This window comes from Python bivittatus, unplaced genomic scaffold, assembly GCF_059951505.1.
Source record: "Python bivittatus isolate LINGU-HERP-01145 unplaced genomic scaffold, Pbiv_v1 ctg000560_np1212, whole genome shotgun sequence".
Lineage (NCBI taxonomy): Eukaryota > Metazoa > Chordata > Lepidosauria > Squamata > Pythonidae > Python > Python bivittatus.
The window spans coordinates 6,270,918-6,297,457 of record NW_028277083.1 but is presented as its reverse complement, the minus strand read 5'-3'; the positions used below and the strand labels follow the sequence as shown (position 1 = coordinate 6,297,457).

General features: G+C 44.7%; 1 protein-coding gene across 3 annotated transcripts in view; it reads right to left on the bottom strand.

Annotated features, from left to right (window-relative positions):
- USP42 (ubiquitin specific peptidase 42) overlaps positions 1 to 23,163 on the bottom strand; it is a 29,441-nt gene extending 6,278 nt beyond the window's left edge. For 2 of the 3 annotated variants that reach the window (XM_088148069.1, XM_088148070.1), the window contains exons 1-14: positions 23,092 to 23,163; positions 14,311 to 14,557; positions 12,466 to 12,666; positions 11,641 to 11,751; positions 11,237 to 11,339; positions 11,066 to 11,133; positions 10,889 to 10,959; positions 9,697 to 9,779; positions 9,031 to 9,142; positions 8,572 to 8,712; positions 6,939 to 7,039; positions 5,648 to 5,801; positions 3,864 to 4,613; positions 744 to 835 (exon numbers count right to left, since the gene is read on the bottom strand). In XM_088148069.1, the coding sequence (XP_088004195.1) occupies positions 744 to 835; positions 3,864 to 4,613; positions 5,648 to 5,801; positions 6,939 to 7,039; positions 8,572 to 8,712; positions 9,031 to 9,142; positions 9,697 to 9,779; positions 10,889 to 10,959; positions 11,066 to 11,133; positions 11,237 to 11,339; positions 11,641 to 11,751; positions 12,466 to 12,666; positions 14,311 to 14,548 (2,225 nt within the window). In that variant the 5' untranslated portion in view covers positions 14,549 to 14,557; positions 23,092 to 23,163. Of the gene's footprint in view, positions 1 to 743; positions 836 to 3,863; positions 4,614 to 5,647; positions 5,802 to 6,938; positions 7,040 to 8,571; positions 8,713 to 9,030; positions 9,143 to 9,696; positions 9,780 to 10,888; positions 10,960 to 11,065; positions 11,134 to 11,236; positions 11,340 to 11,640; positions 11,752 to 12,465; positions 12,667 to 14,310; positions 14,558 to 22,285; positions 22,760 to 23,091 lie in introns of those variants that run through there. The other variant, XM_025164729.2, reaches the window with a different exon arrangement.
- Between the last annotated feature and the right edge of the window lie 3,377 nt (positions 23,164 to 26,540).

The window sequence follows — 26,540 nt, the reverse complement described above, 5'->3', positions numbered from 1 at the left end:
TTAATGAAAGAATTTATAAAATCTGCCAAGACCAGGCATTATCCTAGAAAATACATGTTATCGACCTTGAAAAGCAGACAGCGTGTCTTCTAAAGGTGCCACATGTATGCTCACACCAACAGAAGACAAGTCAACTTTCCCCTTTTTACAAAATCGGATAAATCATAGTCACCCTGATGCCACTGAAAGCAATAAAACGTGTCTATTAAATCAATTCAGTTTGTTTAACTGGAGCGTAGCTACTTATGCGTACACAAAATATAAATTCATGTGCCCAAAGGGGGAAACATGGAAAATATAATAAAAAATAGAAAGAAAATAAAACAGAATGATGTGGGCATCTACGTCACCTGAATATCTAGCTAAGAAGTGTATTAAGTCTAGATGTGTTCCAAGCACCAATGTATTTATTCTTTTGAATTTTTAGCACCGCTTTCTTCTGAGAACTCAAGGTGGTATATTTAGGAGTCTCCTCTAATTTTACCTCTACAACAACCTTGTGAGGTAGGTTGGTCTGAGAGATGGGTAGCTCTATAGACCCTGTGATCAAGTGGGGACTCAATCCTGGATCTTCCCAGTACCAGGCCAGCACCAAAACTACAATGCTATACTACTGGCTATCTAGATTACTGAAATCACCTGGTTTTAAAGACGTGATGTGTTTCTTTTAAAGAGAGCTAATCATCTGCCTTTTAAAATTCAAAACAAATTCAAAGATTCAGAATCAAGGAAGACCATTTTACCTGGATTCCCCGGGCAAGATTTTCGGTTGCTTATATCTGAAGGCGTCTAGGACCCTCTCTTCAGGGACTGGGGACAAAGCTGCTGGAGAACCCTGTAGATTCAGAACAGACAAGGTTAACAAAATGACAGGACTGAGCAATGGGATCAGCTGGTCTAGACTCCAGTATGAAACCCAAGACCCCACTCCCATGTAGCAGTAAAATATGCACACCTGACTTGCTCCCAAGAAGAGTACAACCATCACCTGGAAGAAGAATAGGACCAGGGGTCCCCACCTGATCTAGAGCAATTCAGTGGTCATCTTCTTGGAAAGTTAGGGATCAACCCTGAGGCTGCCTGCACGGGAAGCTAGCTTTAAGCACTATGCTCTGGCCTTTCCTCTCCAGTTAAGAAGCACCAAATCTTACTCTGAAGTTAAAGAAGGAAGAGCTATGAATACAGACAGTATTTTTCCCCTTACCCTCCTAGCGTACAAGGGTATTTTTATTACTTTGCTGAAGCTCTGGGTGCTTAAACAATGTGAGAAAAGAAGCTCTCCATCTTGCGCCGACTGCTATTCCCAGAGTTTGCAGTTTCGTTCTTCCTGTTACTTCTATCAATCTTACTCCCTTTCCTTTCCCCACCCTATAACCTTACCTCTCCTTTTAGCCAGCAATTAATTTACAAAGGAGCGGAACTTGTATTATTTTTCTCCTTTCATTGGCTTATTGGATTTACATCTTGTCTTCCTATGCCACTGAGTATGTGAGGCTGATTTATAAGCCACCTTTTCTGTAAAGAGTTCAAGACGGCAACCCCAAGGACGTTCCTTTGTGTGGCAGTTTGGCAAAAGCGTCAGTGATGAAGCCAAGATGACATGAGCTTCATGGCCATACAAAGCCTGGACCCCAGCAACCCCCCCACCCCTCCCCACCCAAGCTTCTTCCTCTGGCCTTGACCCAACTCAGGGCCTTTCAAAGGAAGTAAGTGGGCCACAACTCCCAGCCCTGCTGGTTCTAATGGTGTAAAACCCTGGAACTTGCAATCTAGCATAATTCAAGGGCAACTGCTTGGAAAGACTGTTCTAGCCACCATTACACCATAATGGGAATAACTGTGTTCACCATAAGAAAAACACTTATGTCCTTTTTGGGGTGATGCATTTGGATTGCTCTAAGAAACATACCAGCCTAAAAGACTTTGACTTTAAATAAAGTCATTTTTCCTGTTTAAATGAGCTTCGTGTTCTTGTCCCTATCTGGAACTTGTTCAAAAAAGAGTTGGAGAAACTGGGCTAGAAGTAACTTGTTTAAGTTTCTCAGTTTGGAAAAGTACAGAACCATCCATGAGGATGGCCATTCCACCGAGCTGACTGTGTCATAAGAGAAGGAATTACAAACAACTTTTGACTTAGGAAAGGACCCACAAGTTCAGGTGGCTTGAACTCAGTCAACCCAGAGGAGACTTCTGAGGTGCAAAGGGAGATCAGGTGAAGGACAAAATATTTTTATGAAGCGTTAAGGTGGTAACTCCCCCCACCCCAAACAGTCCAACAAAAATTGAGCAGGCAGCCACAGCATGTCGGGGACTAGGGGAAAGGCGCATTGCAGGGGATGGGCCAGCAACGAATCAGCTTGTGCATACCAGCCTGCCCAATCTGGTGCCCTCCAGATCCCTGGGCTGGAGTTCCCACCATCCCAGGCAGCAGGCCAGGTTGGCAAAAGCCCCTGAGGTGGGCAGAGCTGACTAACAGGAGCGTACCTGGAAGGGAGTGAGAATATTCTGCAACCTTAGGTCACAGGCCCCGCAGGTCCTTTCTGAACTTGCAAAGCATGCTAGGGCTGCTAGCGTGTTGCCTCCAAACTTCACCCGAGCTGTCTGAATGCTCCCTGAATAAGGGCAGAGCATGGCTGGGCATACGTCATGCAAAAGAAGTCAAGTTCTGCGCCCAGAAGAGCCGGATTCTGTGACATGAATAAATTATGCAAATCAAGCAACTCTGCCTACAGTGGCTTATTTCATTAACTACGCCTGCTCCCCCATCAGGAGGGGTGGGTCGATACATCATAGGAGGAGCTCAAAAGGGAGTATCTATTCCGACCCCCCATCTCCATCACGCAACTGGAGCATTTTCCAGGCCCAGATATTCGTCTGAGAACCTGCAATTCATAGGCTGTCCTGTTCTGTGCCAGGCCGTGGCACGGTTCACGCCACAAGCCAAGCCGGGGGGGGGGGGCAATCTGTGGCGCACCAGATGATGAACTGCAGGTTCCAGCATCCCTCACCGTTGGCCATGCTGGAGGGCCACAGTTTGTCAACTTCTGCGCTTAGCCCTGGTTTAACTATGGTTAACTGTGGCTGAGTGTGCACAACACATTCTGCCCAAACCAAAACAAACCACATCACAGCTTTGCAGGACGCGTGAATCCAGCACATTCAATTTCATTTGGCGGTGACAGTTGTGACACGTGTGGCCCCAAAGAAGGTGGGCTGTTAGTGCAGAGATTGCCAGCTACAGAGCAGCCTCAAGAACGCTCACTCGCTTTCCAACACGAACAGCTCCCAGAATTGTTGCATTAAGCACCTGTCTTTTCCTACTCAGCATTAGTATTCATCTGTGGCCCTATCTCAGCTTGAATCTAAAAAAGGTCTCCAATCCTGGTTAAGAGGGGACCTGACCAGTATTAATATTCCAAGACTGCATAGGAAATACTAAACTATGGGTAACTAACAAAAGGAAAGGGGAGGGAACAACTGACTAGAGCAGTGTTTCTCAACCTTGGGAACTTTAAGACGTGTGGACTTCAACTCCCAGGACTTCAACTCCCAGTCAGCATGGGGAATTCTGGGAGTTGAAGTCCACACATCTTAAAGTTCCCAAGGTTGAGAAACACTGGACTAGAGACTTGAGGAAGAAACACCTGTCTTCCTGAAGATGGCTCTGGGTCATTTCTAGCTTCACAGTAACTGAAGGCATAGGGACTTCAGCCCACTGCTCATTCAGTCTCAGACCTCATTAATCCCAGCAAGATGGTTGCCTCATGAGGCTCCGAGACAATCTTCTGGGATCACAGATTTGCAACTTAAGGCTTGCTGAGAACCAGAATCATAACTATTCCAAACCACAGAAATACACTCACTTTTCCAGGCAATCCATTGGTTTTGGAAAACGGGTTGTCTGCCAATTTCACTGGCTTCACCTGGCAGGTGGAATCATTGCATAACTGTCCATTCTGCTTAGGGGCATCGTTGAGGCTAATTGAGACCACCACGGTAATGTTTTGGGGCAACTCGTGCTGGGGCCCCTCCTTTTCAGGGTTGTGACAGGACAAGCAAGAGTTCTCCAGCCCACCAGCTGCGTTTTCTAATAAAATGCCGTTGAACACTTTGGCGTGGCCATTCTCCTTCAGCAGGCCTTTGGATTCCTCATCAGAGTCTTCAGAAGATTCTGCTCCATAAGGGACCAATGTACTAGGACTGCGTTTGGACTTGCCGTTCATTATCAGCTTGGAACAAGGTTCGCTAGGGGTGGTTGGTTTGGAGACTTGGTTAGCAGCCGATACGGTGGACGTGCTTGAGGTAGATTGCACTGCAGAAGGGTTAGAAATGGTGGAGGATGGGGCAGGCTTGTTGAGGTTGTCCAAGGTACAGCTGGCATGAGACACGCTTTGGCGAGCAGGCAGCTTGTTATTGTGAATACTGAGGGTGAGTTTTGGCTTCTTGGAAGGATCTGGGGTGGCAGCAGCAGTTGACCTGTTCATGGTCCAATTTGAGATGGACATGGCAGGAGGTGCGGAAGGAGATTTGACTAGGGAAGCATTGCTAGCAATTGCCACAGTACTGCTGGGAGTTTCCTTCAAGGATCCAGTTCCATTCAAATGATTTGAATTCTGTAATTATACAAAAGGGGAAAAACAAACAAACAGAAAATAAGAGATCCCAGACGTCAGTTCCTCAACCCTTCCTCCCATATTAGTATTTCCTCATGTCAGAAATAGAGCCAAAGTTGCATTTCCTCAACCATGGTTTGATGTGGTGTCTGAACTGTCACGCCATTCAGCACAATGACTGAATTGGCCAACTGTCGATGAAGCTACAGCTGTACAAGGCCCAGTACACAGGCCCTGTCCTGTGGCGGGTCAAGAATCTGAGGCTAAGAGAATGGAAACGCCAGCAATACAAACAGTGAGTGCACCTAGATGTTCAAATCATCATTTGGGTTCTACTGTGGTGACACTGAGTCCAAACTTCATGGCTTGCCACAAAGTTTGAACTGAGCTGCTGCAATTTGAGGATTTCAGGAAAAGAAACCACAAATCTTCCTCTAGAAGCAGACAAACACTAGAGCTTTATTTCAGCCTATTAGATATCTGTAATTATATTTGCCTTAGAGGATCTGTCTTTCTAACACAACAATCACAGAACTTTACTTATAGTACAGTTGCAGTTGCTGTAGTTACAGCTTTACTTATGGTAGAGCATCCTAGGAGAATCCGATTGGAAGTATGTGGCTCTTACAGAGGGAAACAGTTGCTCCAGGATGGTCAATGGAACTCTCATAGCTCAGCTACATTTGAAGAAGCCTCAATCATTCCTCTCTGCTCTTGTTCCACAAGTACAATCTTCCTTTAACATTCAGAAGGAAGACTGAGGACATACACGTGCAAGCCAATTCAGAATCAAAGCAGCATAAAGAAAGTTGGGAGAAAGCTTGAGTTGCTCCATTAAATATGAAAATATTAATGCTACATTGAACATTTTCACCTGATGGACAGGTTTCTTCCTGAACCAAACTTCTGAAAGTGCCGCAACATTTATTTCCCTTATCTTATCAATGTATTATAAAAGGAGGTGTGATAAGAACTTTATTTCAGAAATTAAATCCTGGCTCTCTAAACAGCTTCTTTGATTCCCCTTAACTTACCTTAACCATGTGTGGAGGGAGCTGAGGTCCAATAAACCCCGGAGTAGTTTGTTTATTACTGACCACCCGTTGATTGATAACAGGTCGGGGAGAAGACTGCCCTGGCGCATGAACCGAATGAATGTGTTCGCCACCATTTTTCATGTCATGGGACCTAATAAATAAAAAGTCACATTAATCCATGTTCACTTCTCCTTTCACCAACAACCTGGTATTCTTTTCTTAGGCTGGCATCCTTATTTATCACAGTTATACCCTACCATATTTCCTCCCCCCCACAAAAAAACCCCTAAGTGGTGGTTTAGTGTCACTATAAACTTGAGTCTGAGAAACAACAGTTGGATTCCCATGTCATCCTTCTGACCCCATTCACAGATCGGGGGACCAAGAAAGGCTGGCAGCTGGATTCTTGGCTCCAGAAAGAAGAGGTCATGGCCGCTTATATCGGCTAGAGAAAGAGCAGCTGCTGAGAGTTTCCTTCCTCTCTCTGTGTCAGCCCTTAGAGGTAGTCCAGACAAGAAGTACCAACCGTGAGTCCTAACACTACCTTTATTGTAAGGTTACAGTAACAGAATCTTGCAAGTCTGAAAGTACATCTCCACCCACCCCCCCGCATTTACAGCCAAGAAACTAGGGAGGGTCCCTACTGAGGCGCTTGCCACACCCCCATTCCTTCTGAGGGCTCAGCTGCCGCTTATCTGAGTGTTGCCTAGACTGCTGCTCCCCCTCCTCCTATCTCTCCAGGACATTCTCACAGACCATTACACTCTGCTAGAAAGAATCCTGGGGATAAGCTGCCCTAGGGTGGAGGGCTGAAAAGTATCAATCTGGGGTCCCATCCTTCGGCCAGGCTATAGGGATCACTGGGATGATGCTGCACGTGTCTTCTCCCCTGCAGACAAGTTTCTGGCCTGGCCCAAATGGACAAAAAAAGCCTGCTTTATCTCCCTGCTTGGTTCTAGCCTTAGCGAACGTATTCCTTCCCTCTGCTTTTTCTCTTCCTGCTGCCTAGTGCACGTCCTGGATTTTTAGTTGGATGGCACAGCCTGTGGGCCGTTTTGAGAGACATGATTTTTTTTTTAATATTGACTTTTTTTTAAAAGAGCTTGTTGTAATTAAAATCCCTTGCTGAAATACTGCAGTTCCCCCACAGATCTAGCAGCTGGTCCTGATGGACTTGCTGTCTGATCCAAATCCGCAAATATGGTTAGTAGACCAGAAGTGGGGCAAAAATGCAAGACAGATCATTGTGCCAAGGGTAGAAAATCGAATTTTGAGCGCTTGACACTACCTGATGTAAAAAAGCACATAGGCTTGTTGATTTAATACAGTTCTGATGTCACTGTTGGAAACAGTGGAGTCATTCATCTGGTACCACTGCCCGTTACTGGCCTAAAAAGAAGAACAACAAAAAATTATTGCTCTCAGTAAATCAATTCTCCAAGGTGAGGCAAAGCCAAACCCCAACCTCTTGCGTCACCTTTATTTTGAAGAATACCTTTGGCTCCCACCAAGACATCAGAGGTGTTTTTTAAAAAAACGAAACTGGTGGATGGGAGACCGAGCCCCTGCTTTGACTGGAATTGGATCCCACCAGATGTTCCTCTTCTAGAAAGGGATGCAACTGGTGATCAGCCAAAATGGATAAAAGCTTTTCTGGGCCACAGATGTGACGGGGCTGTCCGGTGTCAATGCTGGGTCTGGAAGGAGGCCCAGCCTGCAGAACTGACCTTTGTATCTGTTGCTTTTCAGCGTTTTTGGCTTCACTGTTTTCAACCCCTCCACCATTTCTGCAGGAAACTACAGCAATACATCCTTAAAGATGCATTACCATTGCAGACACTTCGGTGTACGCTCCAGAAAACAGCGACAGAAAGTTAGGAAAAAGCAGCTGCGGTATGCTCTTCAGAAAGAGCATGGCTCAGTTTTAATTGGAAAATAAAAGGCCTTCCTTAAAGCTGGTGGGAGGAGAAACTATGCCCTCTACTGGGACTAAATGAAATACACAGAGCCATTCTTGTTACTAAACAATCAGATATTTTGTTTAGCAGAACGAGAAGGGAAAGGATTGCAGAAGGAAAAAGAGACTAAGATAGTCTTTTAAGTTTTAGAATAAGCATTTACTAGAATCTAAAAGCAAGCACAAATTTCTTGAGAGCATGCAATACCTTAAAGCAGCGTTTCTCAACCTTGGCCACTTTAAAATGTGTGGACTTCAACTCCCAGAATTCCCTGACTGGGGAATTCTGGGAGTTCAAGTCCACACATCTTAAAATGGCCAAGGCTGAGAAACGCTGCCTTAAAGAATTAAATGCCTGGGTTCAAATCTCAATCCCTTTGCCAAACTCACATTGGGCCATCACTGAATGTATTCATACACTGCACTAAATCATGGCTTGGCTCACACTCTACGCGATAAATCTTAATTTATAAATCATAATAAGATCGCACATCTGGAAAAGCTACCACCTAGCAAAACCCAGGGTGGCTTATTATGCTGCTATCTACACTCTCTGCCTGGCCTACCCACAGAACTATTATAGTAATTAAAAAAGGACAAATGCTGCTTTGAACACCTTGATGGAAAGAAAAGATAAAATAATAAATGAGACCGAACAAACCTGAAATGACATACAGCAGATATTGGACGTCTAAGTATTCCAGGGCACAAGGATCACCCCTATATGATTTGGGAGTTAGGCCTTTACATTTTATGCTGGTTTACGTTTAGTATTTCACATAACAGCGTATTCAGAGTTATGGGTTAGTGGAATCAATTATTCGTACTTCGCTGTGATAACAATCTGTACTGCTTTCTGTCTGTACTACTCACCCATTTCAAACTGTAACCAGTTATTATAAAACAGACACAACTTCTTTCATGTTTGAGAACAGTGAGACGGGAAACACAAGAACACATTTACCTTTATGTAGCAGTAGTAATGTCCAGCATGACAGCTGAAGCCCGTATGGACTAGCACTGCATAAAGTGCATAAATTATTGGTTCTCCATTTGGTTGGGACATATACGGTCGGACATCTAAATACTCTGGGTATTTCACCTCCTAAACCAAACAGACAGAGAGGTACTTCTGAGTTTGCATACAGAATCTAGTTTAAAAAACACACACACACAGAGAAACCACCTCATAAAAATTAAAGCTTTTATACTTGTCTCTACAGAGAACATCAGTTCACACAATTATGTTTGTGGAAATGCCGCAAATTGGTTACCCTGAGCATCTAACACCACCCCCTCCTAAGCACTGTTCATTTATACAGACCTTCATCTGGCTTAATTCTATGCTGAGTAGTGTACATTCAAGTCTTTAACATTCATGTTGCTATAGGGCTACGCCATGACCATGAATCATGGAATTTACCTTTGTGATTTTGCCGCCACTGAAATTTGCAAACCGTTTGAGGGACAAGGTGAGGACATTTGAAGCCCGATGTATCGTAAACCGCTTGGATGCAGGAACCATTTTTTTACACCTAAAACATAAGAGAGATTGAAGACTTTTTTTCCCCCTCACATTGACCATTTCCTGAAGTTCACGCAACTACTTTCTATTTGGGAATTGGTGTTTGAAACAGATTTAGATTTGCTTAAAGACATGAAAGAGCAGCCAATGCATTCTTCTCTTCCTTCCACCCTTAGATTCACCTCCTTTGATATTCCCCTAGGGCAGTGTTTTTCAAACTTGGCAACTTTAAGATGTGTGGACTTCAACTCCCAGAGTTCCCCAGCTTCAACCCTGGGAATTGAAGTCCACACATCTTAAAGTTGCCAAATTTGAAAAACACTGCCGTAGAGTTTGCCCGAGGTATGTAAGAGGAGGTGGCCTTTTCATTTTCCTCAAAGTATGTCATGTGCATTTAGGAAGCAAACACAGAGCAAAAAAGATAGACATACATACCATGACTGGCTAAATAAATTATAACACAGCAAAACCTGTTTGGCATTAAATCTCAGGTTTTGTAACCATGCAAGACACCCGAGATCAATCAGTCTATTAATTATAGAACATATTAATTCTCCCTCTTACTTGCTACATTTATATGCATTTTCACCATCCAGCTGTTCGGGCTTGACAAACTGCTCCAGAGCTTTGTTGACACTTTGAGCTGACTGAAAGAAAACGGGGGGAAAAAACTGTTAGGAGCACTCACAAGCAAATAATTCAGTACAAATACTCACGATAGCTCTAGGTCTTGCTGGAATCTTTGTAGCAGCAGTGCACAACCGGACAACCTCAAAAGTCTTGCTGTGACCCAGAGAAACCCTCCAGCTACTTTTTCCAGAGCACCCTTGGCCAGATTACCCCAAGAATAAATGCAGCTCTTGGCCTAAAAATGGGGCGCAGCCTTGTTCTAAATGGACAGAACCCTTTCCGGCTATCTAATGCTTCGTCACCATTAATTCTGCAGAATGATCAATTCTCTGTATCCTTTCTTATCCCCTCTGCTCAGCAAAACAATAATGTAATTTCCAAGGTTTTAAATAGGGGCATAAAAAGAACAACACATTCTTCATGCAAAGCCTTACTAAAGAAACAAAATCCACTGTTAGGAGAAGGGGCAAGAGTCATGAGTTGAGAAGGGAAAAATTATGGAATATTCAACTGTTAACTACTGATCGTGACAATGAAGTGGAATTCCTCAGGATCTGAGGCATAAATACCACTGAATAGCTAGCTATAGCTACTGTAGTGGGGAGGAGGGCAGCAACAACAGAAAAAACATTCAGGGTTGAACTGTGGAGTCCTTGGGGTTCTCTGAGCTTGGTTCTTTTCCTGCAAACGTTTGTATGAAACATTTGCAAGAAAAGAACCAAGCTCGGGGAACCCCAAGGACTCCAAAAACCCCATTATTTTAGATCACATGCCTGTTGTGCTTCTAAAATAGGAAGCATCACTGTAGGACAGTGTTTCTCAACCTTGGCAACTCTAAGCTATATGGACTTCAATTCCCAGAATTCTGGGAATTGAAGTCCATATAGCTTAAAGTTGCCAAGGTTGAGAAACACTGCCCTAAGATGTCAGGGGTTAGATCAGATGGCTGTATTGATCTGGTCCAACAGCATATCACTGGTGCTTACAAGCATGGGGAAAATGTCTACGTTTGTTCTTGCTAGCTACTGTGAAAAAAATAGTCATTCACAGGGATGTATTGCACTAAGTTTAATTAAGAATTTGCAAAACATGAAACAAAGCACCACAAAGAGAAATGAAAACGTACCTTTATTTCCAATGTAATATCCAGATATGGATCAAATGTATCTGAAACACCTTTGCAATTCATACATTTTACTGAAATTAAAAAAAAAGGAGATTTATGAAAGTAAAAATCAGAATATTCGATATTCTCAATGAACTTTAAAAAATATTCAAAAAGGGGAGCTAGTTAGGGGTGTACCTCTAGATCTGAGATATCCTCCAAATATCTGGTGAATGAAGGTGGTCGCCTGGGTATGCCTGTCCAATCTAAAAATAAGTTACAGAGGTAGATCAAACATAAGAATTAAAAACCCACCTATCTATCTAGGAATGAAAATAATCAAGAAAAGAAATATGGATTGCCGCTTACTTGTTGCTACCATTCAGACATGCTTTCTGCATAGCGTCAACAGTGTACCTTAGGAACTCATGCGCATCTTCTTGATTACCAAAACGGAAATGTTTTGCTATTCCTAATAAGCAAAGGAGAAGATCACATTACATATTTTATGAAAGCTTTTGTAAGAAAATAAAAATCAAAGTGCAGACCAGGCCTATTAAGCTGAACCAACCCCCTTCCAGGTACAAAATAACCTATTAGAGACAGCATATAGCTCTCTTTTTGGGGGGGAATCCAAAGGAACAGAAATTCTCAGTATGACAGAGGGGTCAAAACACACCACTCAACCCCTGGGTTCAGCTTAGTGGCCAAGGGGGCCAACTGGATGTCACAACCCTTTGCATACACATACGCCAGCACTGATAGAGGCTTACGTCTAAGGTCATTTATGACAGACATCGGCTTGATGACATTGCCAGAATTGGAAAAAGCCTGGTTGATGTGACCTTGCATGGTGCACATCATGCAAAATCCTTGTTCGTGACCTGCATGCAAAGAAGAAAAAAAAAAACGATATATCCCATTATGAAAATGTGCATACTTGATAAATAGAACAATACCTCTGGCAGCCTAAATCCCCACAAGAAACTAAGGGGGAGGAGGAAGAGGAGACTGGGGTCATATAAGAGCCAACAAATATTTGTCAGCCTTACTAGGTAGACCAGACAGGAAACATGACCAGATGAGCTAATTCTGCCTTATTGTAAAGCTACATTAACAGAATCTTGCAAGTCTGAAAGTGCAATCCTCCCCCCGCCCCTGCCTCCTTTACAACCTGAGAAGTTAGGGAGGGTCCCTTCTGAGCCTCTTGCCCTGTCCACTATCCAGCTGTGGGCTATGCTCCCTCTTATCTGACTATTCCCTAGGCAGCATCTCTTTTCCCCGTCTCCCAACATCTTTCCCATATACCATTACGATATGAATGATCACTGATTGAATAAATAAAGAGTACATAAAATATTCAACATATTGAGCAAGCAAGGCAATTTCTATACGTGACATAAACATCTGGGAAAATATCTAGCCAAACATAGGCTTGGAGTGGCTCCTCTGTATAGAAATATTTGCCTTGCTGTTCCTGCATATTTGGGGGAAAAAACAGAACCAAACTCAGACTGAACCACCCTCTGAAGAATATGCTTTTCAGCTGAGACTTTCTTTTTCAATGTATAGGAGAAAACGTTATAAAACATACTCACAGGTTTTGGAGTGTTCATAGGAAAGCATGTAATTGGCAAGGGGAGGGGTGTACGTCAGACACTGCAGAGCTGAGTTCAGAAAACAAGTGTTGCCAAGATTTTGGAGACCAGCTCCAACTCGATGCATCTTTTGCCATTTTAAGCAGATCTTCTCTGCCGGAAAGAGGACCTTCTGGGGCGCCGCAATCCCATCACCAATAGCTGTCGGAAATTAGAGATCAGGAAATAATTATGGTTATAAAAAAAAAATTAGGCAAAGGAATAAACTCTTCCCATTTCTTGGATAAAGTAGGAGCCTCGGGAGCTCCAGTTGAAAGAAGGGCTGAAAAACACTGACATTAATTAACAAAGGGTTCATAAGGATAGCTGGATTAACCCCTAAAGTAAAAACAATTCAAAGTGTCATGTTCAGCTCTTAAAGCCAGCAAATTTATTGAGGCAGAATCTAATTTGTCACTTTTTTTTCTATTTCCCCCTTTTACAATTCATGAGAGATACTTAGCTGACCTTTTTTTTTGGTATTACAGTGAAAGGTGTGGCTTCTTTTATCAATATGTTAGACAGCATAAAGATGAAGGTTAAGGAAACAGAAATTTGAAGGAAAAGAAATGTGTTCTTTAATTTTAAAGGAGGCACGCCTGCACTAAGTGGACATTTTCAGAAAGAAAGCATTTCTCTTCTCAAACATACAGGAAGGAATACTTGATGGTGCTGGCTTGCTGCCCATTTTGCAATGATAAAATATAAAAATCTGCTCTCCCATTCAGGGGAAACGTCTTTGGGATTGTGTGTGTGTGTGAGAGAGAAATACACATTTGCACACTATCTGCTGTGACAATTACAATTCTTTTTCAGAAGGAAGGTTATGCAAGTGACGGACATCTGCAGGGTTTGGCTTACCTTATAAATCTGAATGAGCTGGTGGTGGAGTTTGGTCTTTGTAGGAGGAATGTGAGAGGAGCTCTCACCTCCTGAGATGCAGCCAGGCAAAACAAGTAATTTAAGTGCATCGCTTCCCTGTGCAACTCACACGAGCATGGGAATATGTTCCCCCTCCCCATCCCCCCTCCTGCACACATCACCCTCAGGAAGTGGCACAATGAACTTTGCCAGTGAGTCAGGAAATGGCGCTGGCTTACAGGACGTTTTCTCCTTGGCTACCAAGAGGTCATCCAATATAAAAAAGAGCTTGAGGTGATGCACAGCGTACGAATCAGCCCCCAGAGCAGACGCTTAAAGCTTCATTTACCAAGGAGTTACAGGCTGTATATTAATGGGTTGTTTTATATGGACAGCTAGCCAAGAGCATGCTATTATACGCAAAAGTAACTTCCAATTCAAAGAGGTTTCATGGCCAAATTTACCCTCCAGTTTCCAAATGGATGTTGGTGCAACTTATTCCAAAGCCCCAAGATGTATGCAGATGAAAATGGAAACTGTGGAATTAAATCATTGCAACCAAAACCTCCAGGCTGCTTTTTAGACTGGAAGGCAGCCTGTCCTGGAACCCACACCTCTGTGGGTGGTTGGGAGGGTTGCTTTTACAGCTTATTAATTCCCTTTTTTATCATTTTTCTGGCAACCTGGCACTATAGAAAGCAGAACATGTGCCACAGTAAGTTGATAAAAAGCTAAAAATGCTCTTGAGAAACAGGTGTACTGTAACTTTTCTTAATGTTGTTTGCCTCCATAAACACTCTTGGATAGTGTTATCATAAGCACCTTGTTTTATTTTTGTATGAAAGAATAACCGAGAATCACCAAGAACAGCTCTTCCCAACTGCAGTGTAGCGATAATCATTAAAAAGGGTTTGTCCGTGCTTTTAAACAGCACTGGTAACTCACACAGCTCTTTGGCGGAAGGCTTGCATTTATCTGGTCCTGATGCACTGGAATAAACTGCAGCTCCTGGCACTGGTCCCAAGGAGATCTTGTGTTTTGGCACTTCTAACGAAGAAGACACAGCACCCCATCCTGCAGAGCCTGAGTCCATATCACCGGAAGCTGGCGCCACGGAGCTGAAAGGCTGCTTCTCAGAAGCCGAGGGCTTTGAGGACTCAGACGTCTTGTCAACTATGGTCATGGTTCATCTCTGGAAAAGAAAAGAGGGGGAAAAAAATCTTTAGCATATAGCAGGAGAAGCAGAGCAGTCCTTATTCAACTTGCAACTTTCCAGTTGTTCTAGACTTCAGAGAACTACAGCACGCAATGATTTGAGTTAAATACGCAATACTACTTATACAGTATTATACAATAATACTGTTCCGGCTTACAGACAAGTTTGACTTAGGGACAGACCTTGGGAACGGCACTCAGTCTTCAACTGGGGACTACCTGGACTCAGCCAGCAAGGGGAGAATAAAGAATTCAGTTCATTTAAAAGAGAGAGAGAACACACGGTCTCTTTTCCTCCATGAAGGAAAGTCTGCCAAAGAGAAGTGAATCTTTCATATGGAAGAAATGCATTATCATTTTGTTTTCTAGTACTCTGGCTACTGAGAGCTCTCTAATAGTTTTGAAGGAGCAGCAGGCATTAAAAAAAAAACAACAGCTAAAGCTTATGAAAACTATATCTCATGGCTACGTAGTAGCATTAGCTCCTCCAGCAACTCATGGTGTTGTTAATTTCAAAATAGCATTCATTTTTAAAAACACACACACACCTGCTTCATAACCAAAAAACAAAAACGAATTGCAACTGGACAATACAAACATAGCTGTGGATATTTCTATTACTTGTAACTTAGTAAAATCAATAAAATAATATAAAATGCACAGTTACATCCCCACCCTTTTACCCAGTATATTTAATTCCACCCAAAGAAGTGATGGCAATATCTGTGAAACAGAAAGTGACATACCTAGGTTTACTGGCCGCTAAAGAAAATTAAATCAATTCAGCATCTACAATAACATGAGCCCCCAAGTTTCACTGGCCAACCTAACATTCTGCCAATTTTCCCATTTGGAACACTAGTGTAGCCGAGGTCACATTTCCCTCTGATGCTAAAACCAAAACAGGAAATTGATGCACAACTGCCTTTGGGTCATATAAACTGTTGGGATGAGCCCATTTTGTAGAGGTCGGGAATATGACTGTAGTTGGTTGTAACTATAGTTTGTGTTCTTTTTATCTTTCTTGGCTTTTAAAAAAATATGTTTTACCCCTATTTTAGCCACCCAGAATTTGTGGGTTGATTGATTGATTGATTGGATTTTGAGGCTGCCTATTCTAAAAAGATTCTGTGAGCAGTTTACAATTCCTAAAAAGAATATGTAATTAAAAAAAAAAAAGGAATATGACTGTCTGGACAAAAGCCACATAAATAACATCCAGGAAAAAAAATTGTGGGGGCCAGGGACCCCACAAAAACCCTAACCGCAGGCCTAGGAACAGAGACTTCCAGAACGTTTGATGGGTGGGAGCTGTCCAGAGGGCAGATGCTGCAACAGAGAAGACATTCTTCCTCAGTCTTGCAAGATAACAACATTTAACTGAAGGCACCAAGAACGCACCCGCTCTGCCCGATCATACCGGATGGGCAGAAACAATAGGAGACAGGTGGTCACTCAAATAAAAGTCAAGGAGCACAGTGAAAAAATGGGACTAACATTAAATATAAAGAAGACCAAACTCATGCCAACAGGTACAACAACCAATTGATAGTGAAGAACGATATCTTCAGAAGATAGCTTCTGACTTTTAGGATCAACCATCAAGAGTTAAGCAACAAGCAGAGAAGAAACAGGTCACAGACTAGCACTTGGTAGAGCAGCCACGAAGGCCTCGGAAAAGATACTGAAATGCTGTGATGTCTTTTTACCTACAGAGTTCAGAACAGCACAAGCAATGATACTCCCTGTGAAACCAAAAGTTGGACTTCAAAGAACCAGGATAGAAAGAGTTTTGATGCTTTTGAACTCTGGTGTTGGAGAAGACTCTGAGAATACCACAGACAGCCAAGAAAACAAACAAACGGATCAACAAATAAATCAACCCAGAGTTCTCACCTGAAGCACAAATAACCAAGCTCAAATTATTACACTTTGGACACCTTATGCGAAGACCCAGCTCTCTGGAAAAGGTTCTAATGTTGGGAAAGGTGGAAGGAAAGAGAAGAAAAGGATGACCAGCAGTGGGTGGATGGGCTCAGTTACAGTGCCAATGGGGGCATTTCTGGGAGACCTGAAAGACCAGGTTAGGGATAGATCGTCATGGAGAAAAATCTATCTATGTGGTCGCTGGGAGTTGAAAATGACTTGAGGGCACATAATGAATGAATGATGTCAGGAAGGCTTTATAGGTGACAGCTAGCACCATGGATTGCACTCGGAAGCCAACTGGTAGCCAACGCAGCACGCAAAGCAGCAGTGACACATCGGTATAATGAGGACTGATAATTACTGCCTGTTTCACTGGATTTTGGACCAGCTGTAGCCTTCAGAAGAGCTTCAAGGACAGCCCATGCAGAAATTGGGTGGCCATATAAATGGATTAAATAAATAAATAAATAAATACATACATACATACATACATACATACAGGGATGAAGAAACACACAAAGCTGCCATCATGCTGCTGCCTAGAGAAGGCACTCTGGTTGTTACTCACAGGGACACTGGCCCACTAAAGCTAAAATATACTGTGTAAAATAAGCTACCATCATGGTGCTGCATTTTTCAAAGCCAAAGAACTAACAGCAGAAACAACTTGTAGAAGCTTGCGTGTGTAACGAACGATTTCCCATTTTTTCCTGATTGGGGTGGGGAGGTAGTTAAGGGTTACTGGTTGTTTTAAGCCTATTTTGTTATTATTTAAGCTGCTGGAGCAGGCCCTGGGGCTGAAAAAGGGAAGGCTGAAATGGAATTACTCTTTATAGTACTTCAGTTCCATGAAGTACTATACATAAATAAATAAACCTATAAACCCATTGAGGGATGACTGCTCCCAGCAGTGTTTCTCAACCTTGGCGACTTTAAGATATGTGGACTTCAACTGGGGAATCCTGGGAGTTGAAGTCCACATATCTTAAAGCTGCTGAGGTTGAGAAACATTGGCTCCCAGATTACCAGTAAACTTCATGGGGGAGTAAGGATTTGTTTTTTAAAAGCCCAACTTTTAAGCCATTGCAAGATGAAGTGCTTTCTCATTTCAATATGAATGACAATTTCCTGAAATTAATCTCTTTGCAGTTACAAGGAAAAGGGATCCTGGTTACTAGCAGAATACCTCCTTTCAATGTAGAAAGATCCATTCCAAGTTCTCGCATCTCCAGGTTGACCTGGAAAACTCCAGAAATCTTGGAAAGACACCCTTCAAAACATGGGCTAGAAGGAGTGATCCGTCCACTGAAAGGCAGCATCTGACATTCTTACTGTGAAATCTGCAAAACTTTTAAGTCCCAACAACCTCCTGATGCTCAACTGATAAAGCCTGTGGTTTGACTGAGAATGGACAAATACTGGAAGTGTTTTTACATGCACCAGATTAAATAAAGTAACATTTAACAGCTTTCCTTGCTCTAGAAAACCACACATTCTCAGAAGTCCCTATTAAATCACATTTCCTTCACGGAATTGTAAGGCTCAAATTACTAAAATTGCACAATCGTAGAATAAAAATCACACTGAGAAAGGAGCCTCTGCACCAACATGCTCAAGTATTTACTCATTTCCTGCATGTGGCTGATTGTCCTTAATTTGAATAGCAATGAAAGCACATCTTAAGCAGAATTCTCCTTTTCCCATTAACTAGGAAAGGTACAATGTACAAAGAGAAGGGAAAGAGGCAGATTGGAGGTAAGAAGTCCCTTGTTTTACAAAGAACCCTATTACAGGATTGCTGGTTGAGTTCACTTGCAAGTCATCTAGGAGATTTGTTTACAGGGGGGGAAAAACCAGCAGGAAAGAAGACAAGAAGCCAAAATTCATTTGGATGACAATAAACTACAGGCACAGTATTCCAGGGGTGCCTGGAGCAAAGCTAGCAATAAGAGAGAACTCAGAATTATCAACCACTCAGATTATTTGCCTGGAGATGCAAATCCAAAGGATACATTCTGTGGGGGAGTGGGATTTTCCTGTAGGAAAGAAGGGTGCATAATATGACAAAAGGAAAAGGGTAAAATATGAAGGGCTGAAAATGAAGCTACAGTGTATTTGATCCTCCCTTCAAAAACAAACAACTGATGAATCGGGTAAAAGGAAATATTTATATCTCTTAATCAGCTACAGTAACCGGGAGGGAGTTAAAAGCCACATACAAACTAACTTTGTTACATAATTTCTGTTTTTTCCAAAAGGCAGGCTTAAAAGACCCCACCGTCCCTCAGAATGAACAGATGACATGTGATCCCACCAGTCCGTGCAAATTCATTTAGGGTCAGACCACCCTCAGTGGGATTCAGGGCTGTCTCTCTTCCATTAACTAGAAATTAGCTTTCTTATGATAAGTTCTCTGATGGAAAACTGGAAGGCCCAAGTATGCCACACTCCCTTTTCCAGGAGCAGTCAGAAAGGACTTAAAAAGGCCATTGGGTTAACTGGCCTTGCCTTGCCTTTCACCTATGATTTTGCATGAAGCGGAAGGAGGAAGAATAGACACACGCCAAGCCGGCTCAAGGGTATATGGCGCCCTTAGGCCACGCTGACTGATGGTGCCGCCTCCCGCTGCTGCAAAGATTTGCATTTTTAGAATGATTTGGAAGTGGGGTGGCGTTGGCACTCCCTAACTTCTGGCTGCTCAGCCTCAGCCAAAAGCCAGCCCTGCATGTCTGTACCCTGATACCACAACTGTGTGTCAGCTGACTGAGAAGGAGCAGAACGAAACAGAAGATAGGCTTCGAACATCACACCTAACTATGGTTTTTGAACCATGGTTTCCTGAACAAGCCCTACTAACCTATTCACAAGTTTTACTAAACTGTAAACTTAGTGAAACTAAGCTGTGGGCAATCTGTGACCCCCAGCACCCAAATATTACTCTACCAAATGGCTGGATTTGTGCAATGTGATTTTGGCTTTTTTTGTGTGCTTAAGGTTTTGGGGTTTAAAAAAAATTTTTTTTAAGGCTTGGAATGGTTGTGGATTTTCTCTAAGACTCACAACCACCATTAAACCTCCCTCACCATGACGAGTTTGGAGGGTTTTTAAGGGTGGGGATGGTAATGGTTTGCCTCCAAAAGCCTTTCATTCTTGTTTGCATCCTTGAATTCCCCCCACCCCCAAAAGAAGCTTAACATTTTTGGTCACACCCCTTGTGGTGATGTCAGCCTCCTGAACCCCTCCAGCAAGTTGAGAGACTGTGCTGCAGCCACCAGCCTTTCAAAGGGCCCCCATAAACCATGGTTTATACTGTAAACTACAATGGCTTGGTTCATAAGCTATGTTAAATCAAAATCAAACCAAATATATTAGAGTTTAGGACAATATACAAACGGTCTTGAATCCACTGGACTCTTTATTATGAGGATATGGGGAGACAACTAGTTTTTTAAAACTGGGATGGGGAACTCAGAAGCAAGCCACATGCACTGGATGTAGGAGGCCCAATCCCTGGGATCCAGGAAAAGGATCCAGTCTGAGGTGAAGGGAAAGACCTTCCTGAAATCCCTGAAGAGACACTCGCAAAGGAGACAATATGGGCTAATGCACTAATGCTCATGGGATCAAGTATATGGCAGTTCTCCCCTCCTATATTCCTCAGAATATATGACAGCAATGTAGCTAGATGAGCATCATTAATGTAAACAAGGAGAAACATGAGCATTTTAGCTGCCTTTTTTACTTCTGTGTAACTTCCATCTTAATTCCAGTTAGCCCTCCCTTCCCCAAGTCCCTTCTATGACTTAATCTGGGCTAGTTAACATGTGACAATTGCCCCTACACTTTACAAAGAAAAAATGCTTAAATATCTCATGGCTATCGTTTGGAATATTGTAATGCTTCATTCCTCCATCATCTGATGCTCAGCACATACACCACAAACATTACATCCTTACAGATGCATATTTATTGTTTCTATATGGAAGCTCAAGCTGGATAAGAAAGTTGCCCATGTGTGAACTACTGTGTTACAGACAGGAGCCTTTTGTGGAGGGAATGGGAGGCACAACACTGTAGGACTATCTGGCATATTATTAACTTCTTGCATTAAAGCATGCATCTGTTAAAATCTGGCATTTCTATAATTATTACACAAATCAAAAATACACAAAGGTAGCCCAACTACTGAGAACTGGAAGCAGAACTGCAGTATAGTTTTAAAATTTATTTTAACACAACCTCAGAAAGAACAATACCTTTAACAATCACAGTGTAAGCAGAAGATAAATGGTTCACGCTTGTCTTTGAACTTTAAAATTTGCATTCCCTTTGGAAAAAAAACGTACCTGGAACTCAACAGAACACAACTTACCATAAAGCAAATGCCTTGATTAAATGCACTGGATCTCTAATTAGAAATCAAGAATTATTTTAGAGACCTAGATGAGTATGAATGTGAATTTCTAGCAATAAACTCCCACTTCCACCAGTTCTATTTTTGTGTAAAACAGTGCACTGTCCTCTACTTTTGATTCTAAACTGATTCATTTTTAAGAGCTTCTAATTCTTTTTCCTCCTCCAGCTTTGGTCTGCTGCCTGAATCCTTTCAATTTAACAACAGCCTTTTACCACTAAGTTAACTGGTTCTCTTAACGGAATTGATCTCGCCCGCCTGAATAAGCAATTAACTTGCAAGGAGTATTCTGTGTGTTTAAGGGCACCTTTAAGGTAGATTTACGGTCACAGTTTCATAGCTACAAGACATCATTTATGCCAACAGAGGCTAATATTTCTATAAAGCAGCACAGAGCAGTAATCAGTCCACAGTGAAAGCAAGCAGACAATCTATAAAAAGCCAATTTCCCTTAGCCCTGGAAATTAATATTACAGGAGCATCTGAAAGACATTTTCCTTGAGAGACATGCATCCTATGTGGGAAGGCAAAGCCATATTCACAGTCCTATTCTGAGTTCTACTACCTTGGGATTTACTGTGTCGGAGCTCTATCATTTGCACTAAAGGAAGAGCAACTTCATATCAACACGTCACCCAGCAAATGTTCATGCAGGAGAAAGATTCACCACCCTTGTCCAAATCCAGTGACATCTCCTGCAACACTTCTCCTCAAATAGGGAAAGAGAGAAACAGGAGTGCCAGCTCAGGCCCAAGACGCCGCAGAGAATCCACAGCACCGGCCTCTGTTAATTTCCATCCCCACCGTATCAAGGCCTGATTCCCAGACGCAGGGGGAGGAAAAGAGAAGACGGGACTGTAAAGGAATCACTCATTTGAGAGGCAGTGGCCATGGCAACCAAGCCAGGGAAGAAACACCAATGACAAGTGACTTTAAAATCCACCCCCTTCAACAGCAAAAGGAGGAATGTAGACTGGGCAACAGAAGGAGAAGGCAAAAGTGAAGGCAAGTAATGCAAAATAAAGACCGGGCGCCCTGGAAGGGGAGAGCGAATGCAGGCTGCTTGCAAACTAGAGGAAGGGGAAGCAGTATTTGCTCAAAATATAGGCGGATCAAAAACAGGGAGCCACAGGGTCCAAGCCATCCCACGGGAAACCTGAAGAGGTGAAAAACGAAATAATTCAGAAGTCCCCAGACAAAGGAGGGCAGGGGGAGACAGGGATGCCTATGCAAAGCCACCCACAAGCCCTCTCTCTGCAAATCCTTTTGTATCGCACGTGCGCGCTCCCCCGCTTTAACCCCAGGGATCCGCGCCCCAGGATGCACACCCCACGCCGCGTCCGTGGCAAAGCCCGAGGGCACCTTTAAGGGATGCGCCGCACGCGGAGCCTCGCGCACTTCGCGCTCTCCAGACACGGGTCGGACAAGGGGGGTCTTCGCACAGGTGTGGTTATTGTTCGCTGCGGCAGGTGAGCAGAGGCGGCCCTCCGGCGGGGGGCTCGGCTGCCCGCGAGAGGGACCGCCCCTCGGTTTCCCCCGGCCCGGGGGCCGGACTGCAACGCCCATGATCCCCAGCGAGCAAGGCTCGCTTTCCCTGTCGCCGCGCCGGGTCGGAGGGCCACCCGCGCCGCCGGACGGCCGGCTGGGGCAGGCCGGAGGGGCCCGCCAGCAGGCGCGGGGAGGGAGCCCTCCGCGCCGCGGAGCCGCGGGGGCCTGGCGGGGGTCGCGGGGGCCCTGGCGGGAGGCACGCGCCCGCCCTCCCGCCCGCCCGCCGAGCCCCCAACGGCCTCGGAGCGCGAAGGAGCCCCCCACCCGCGCGCGCAGACACACCTCCCTCCCCGCGGTGCGCCCCCAGCCCCCGAGGAGAGGAGGAGGGGGCCCCGCGGCCCTCCACCCCACGCGTGCACGCCCCCGCCTCCCCAGGAGGGGCCCGGCCTTCGCCCCCCGGCCCCCGCGCGGGGGTGGGCAGCCCGGCGGCCGAGGGAGGGGCGGGGCCTGGCCGGGAGGGGGCGGCGGCCAGCTGAGGGGGCGCTCCCGCCTCAGCAGGGGGGCGGGCCGGGCCGGCCCGGCCCGGGCCGAGCCGCGCGGGCCGGCGGCGGCCTAGCGCGCCTTCGCGCCGCTCCTCTCCCGGCCGGCCGGCCCGCCCGCCTTCCCGCCGCCTCAGTTACCTGGCTCGGCGCTGCCGGGTCGCTCTCGGCCTCAGCCCGCCCGCCCGCTCCGCCTCCGCCTCCTGCTTCGCCCGTGTCGGGGAACAATGACGTCCCCGATCCGCCCGGCCTCCTGCATCCGGGGCTCCGGCGGCCGGCGCGGCTCTGGGTCACACGGGGACCAGCGCCGCCGCTACCGACGGCGGGCGGCAGGGGGCGCTGCGCGCGCAGGCGCCGGGGCGGGGCCGGGAGGGGCGGGGCCGAGCCGGCGCCGCGCGCTGGGAGACGGGCTGCGCCCGCGGGCGCCCTCCCGAGTCTTGGCCGTGAAACGGGAGCGGCTTTTCCTACTTGGCCTTTTCCCGGGGCGGGCTGATCGCCGGGTGGCCTCCCATCCTCCGCTTCCAACCCCCCCACCCCCGCTGTGCTTTTTCCAGATCAGGCCAGGTCGGATGGGTGCAGCCTGGGCTGAGGACTCCAGTTCCCACCATTCCCGTCCGGCACCCCTGGAGGGGCGGCCGGGCTGAGCAGCAGGAGGCGAAATACAGACCTGATCGTCTCCTTCCTTCTTCGCCGGGATGGCAGGCTGCGTCCCATCCAGTGGGAGTGGTGCCCCGATATCGTCTCCCGCATGAAGGCTGCCTGATCGCCCTCCCCCCGTCTCCCACCGGGGGGGAGGGGGAAGAAATCTTGGGGACTAGCATCCTTGGCAAGCTTGCGTTTGGAAAGGCGGGTTCAAAAGCGAGGGGGAATTCCTGAAGCATCTGATGGCATTCTGAAAGCAATTCCCCTGCCAAGCTTCTAGGAGGATGTTTCTCAACCTTGGCAGCTTTAAGATGCGTGGACTTCAACTCCCAGAATTCCCCAGCCGGCTGGCTGGGGAATTCTGGGAGTTGAAGTCCACGCATCTTAAAGCTGCCAGGGTTGAGAAACACTGAAAGCTTCCTTATATTGAGTCAAGCCGCTGATCATGAAAGTCACTAGTCTTTTGGCCGGTTCAGCCGACACCCAGGGCTAACACACGCGGGATGGGTCCGTTGGCACCTCCAAGTGTTGTGCAAACTGAGGGGACTCCACGTATCCCCTGAAACCAATCAATAAACCATGGGTTAGCATGTTGCATCGATTCATCCATGGGCTCCTGGTTTTCTGAAAAAGGCTTGCCTGAGACGCAGAGAGAATCTGAGACTGCAATCGCGGAGGATGCTGACCCTTGAGCGATAATCCTTAGGTCAGAAAGCAAGCATGTTTCTAGTCCCGATTAAAAGGGTCCTTTGGGGCATAGAAGCGAGACCACAGATTCGTGTCAAATTCAGTTTTGTAGGGGTGTGATAGTGATTTTGCTACAGGCAATGGCATTCCTTATCTGGAATGGAACTGGGAGTTTTTGGCATTCAAAAGCACATGCTCTGCTGTGAGTTGGGCCCCGTCCCTCTTTAGATAAGGCATTATTTTCAAGGAGCTGCTACCACACTAGCAGAAGCACATTCAGCTCTTGGGCTCAATCAGATCTGCACTTGGATCTTTCTTTTATTGTGAGTTCTTGCTGACCAGAGAGTATCTTGTCAACCTGTCAAAGTTGTCTACCTCACAAAGCTGTTAGGAGGATAAACTGGCAATTTACATCCTTGGTTCTTTGGGAAAGGAGAAGCTTTCCCAAAAGGAAAAAAAAAATGAAATTGCACCGAAAATAAAAAGAAATCAGAGTTGAAGGAGATTGTTCTGTACTAAAGATACACAGACCAAGGAGCTGTGAGATTTGGTGAAAGCACTGAACACAGGGCTGAGAGAGATGTCTTGATAGACTGCTCCACTACAGTGAAGCTCCAGAACACCCCATCAGAACAGCTGGAATTTCAAAGTCATGGCTGAGATGTAGAAAGCACAGAAGAGTAGGAAAATGTTTATGTCACTTCTTAAGAACTAGCAGCTTGGTGTCATGCAGAGTTTTGGGGTTCTCCAATATTCCTTTGCAGGCCATGTGGATTAGAATTCATGGAATAAAAATTCAACCCGCTTGGAGGCCCTGAGTTTGCTTATCCCTCATTCCAACCTGGCAGAGTCTGCGATTTTTAGATGCAACCAGGCATTTCTAAAATTTAACAGAACTGGAGGGACCCAGGCTAACCCTAACCCTAACCCTGATCTAATATGTTAAATAAATAAACTTTCAATACCACCAGTTATTAATGTCACAGCTGCTAAGAGCAGTTCAGTTGTTCATTTATTCAGGTATTTCGCCGTTCAGAAAGCTGGAAGAGAGGTACACTCCTACCCACACCCCCAGTAAACATTTCCAAGTTCTGAAAGACATGTCTGAACACTGACTGCCAACTCATACGAGCTCATCAAAATGAGGTAGATTATCCCATGTTTCGTACCTAGTTCAGAAAAATGATATTAACGCTATAGATCTTCCCCAAATTCTATGTCTCCCCCACAAGCATCTCTGCCCTTGGGAAGAAAAAAAATGATAAAGATGTGTGAATGTAGAACAGTGTCTGGTAGATAACAAAAATTCAGGATTTGCAAGTGCTTTCAATAGCACTCTGCAGGCACTCACTTTTGAAATCTGTTGGGTTTTGACAGGAGACAAAAAAAATCCTCTAGAAAATTGGGGGAAACTACGGTGAGTGAAAACATCAAGGTGAACAGGAGTGTCCATTCTAAATTTTTGTAACAGATCATGAAAAAACAGAAGCCTTCACTACAATTACTGGGAAGATATGATTTAATTAATCATCTCTCGGTTTGCTGAGTTCTTGAACTGCATATTCCCCAGAGAAATGGATGGCCCCATTAGCTTGACACAGATGGCTCCTGCGTAAAATATGGCTTTTTTTAGACCTCCTATTGAATACCCATACAAATTAGGAAGCCTCTTTTCTACCAGATCCAAAACTATACATCCAGAACATCATGGATGAAATTCAGCAGCAACCAGCCTCACCGAGCTTTAATGGGATTAATTTTGCATAGGTTTATCATGTAAGGTCCCATCCGAATTTAAATAAAATAATTGATCTGAATGCTATGTTAGCAGCGGGAATGCATTTATTACTTTCAGTGAAATGCAAATGATAATAAAGCTAGCTGTTCTCACTAATATTCATTTCTCATTTTTGACATGAGCTGGCTTTTAGAAACATCTCCAAATATATGTTTTGCTCCTATGCATCCTTCACTTGCGAGAAAATGCTTTTGAATTACCTGCAGTGTATTCATCTGACCTAATTTTATGGGAGTCCTTAGTGCTGCAATAGAAGAGAATACAGTATCTGTAGTTCAGGGTTGAACTGCGAATCCTTAGTGGTTTCTGAGTTTGGTGGTTTGCTTGCAGATGTTTCATTACCTGATGTTTACTTCATTAGTGCTTGCAGATGTTTGATTACCTAATTTTTGGGCACCCACAACTTACCAGCCATAAGCTGCCTTAACTGTCTGGCATGGCATAAGAAGTTGGGTAAAATGTG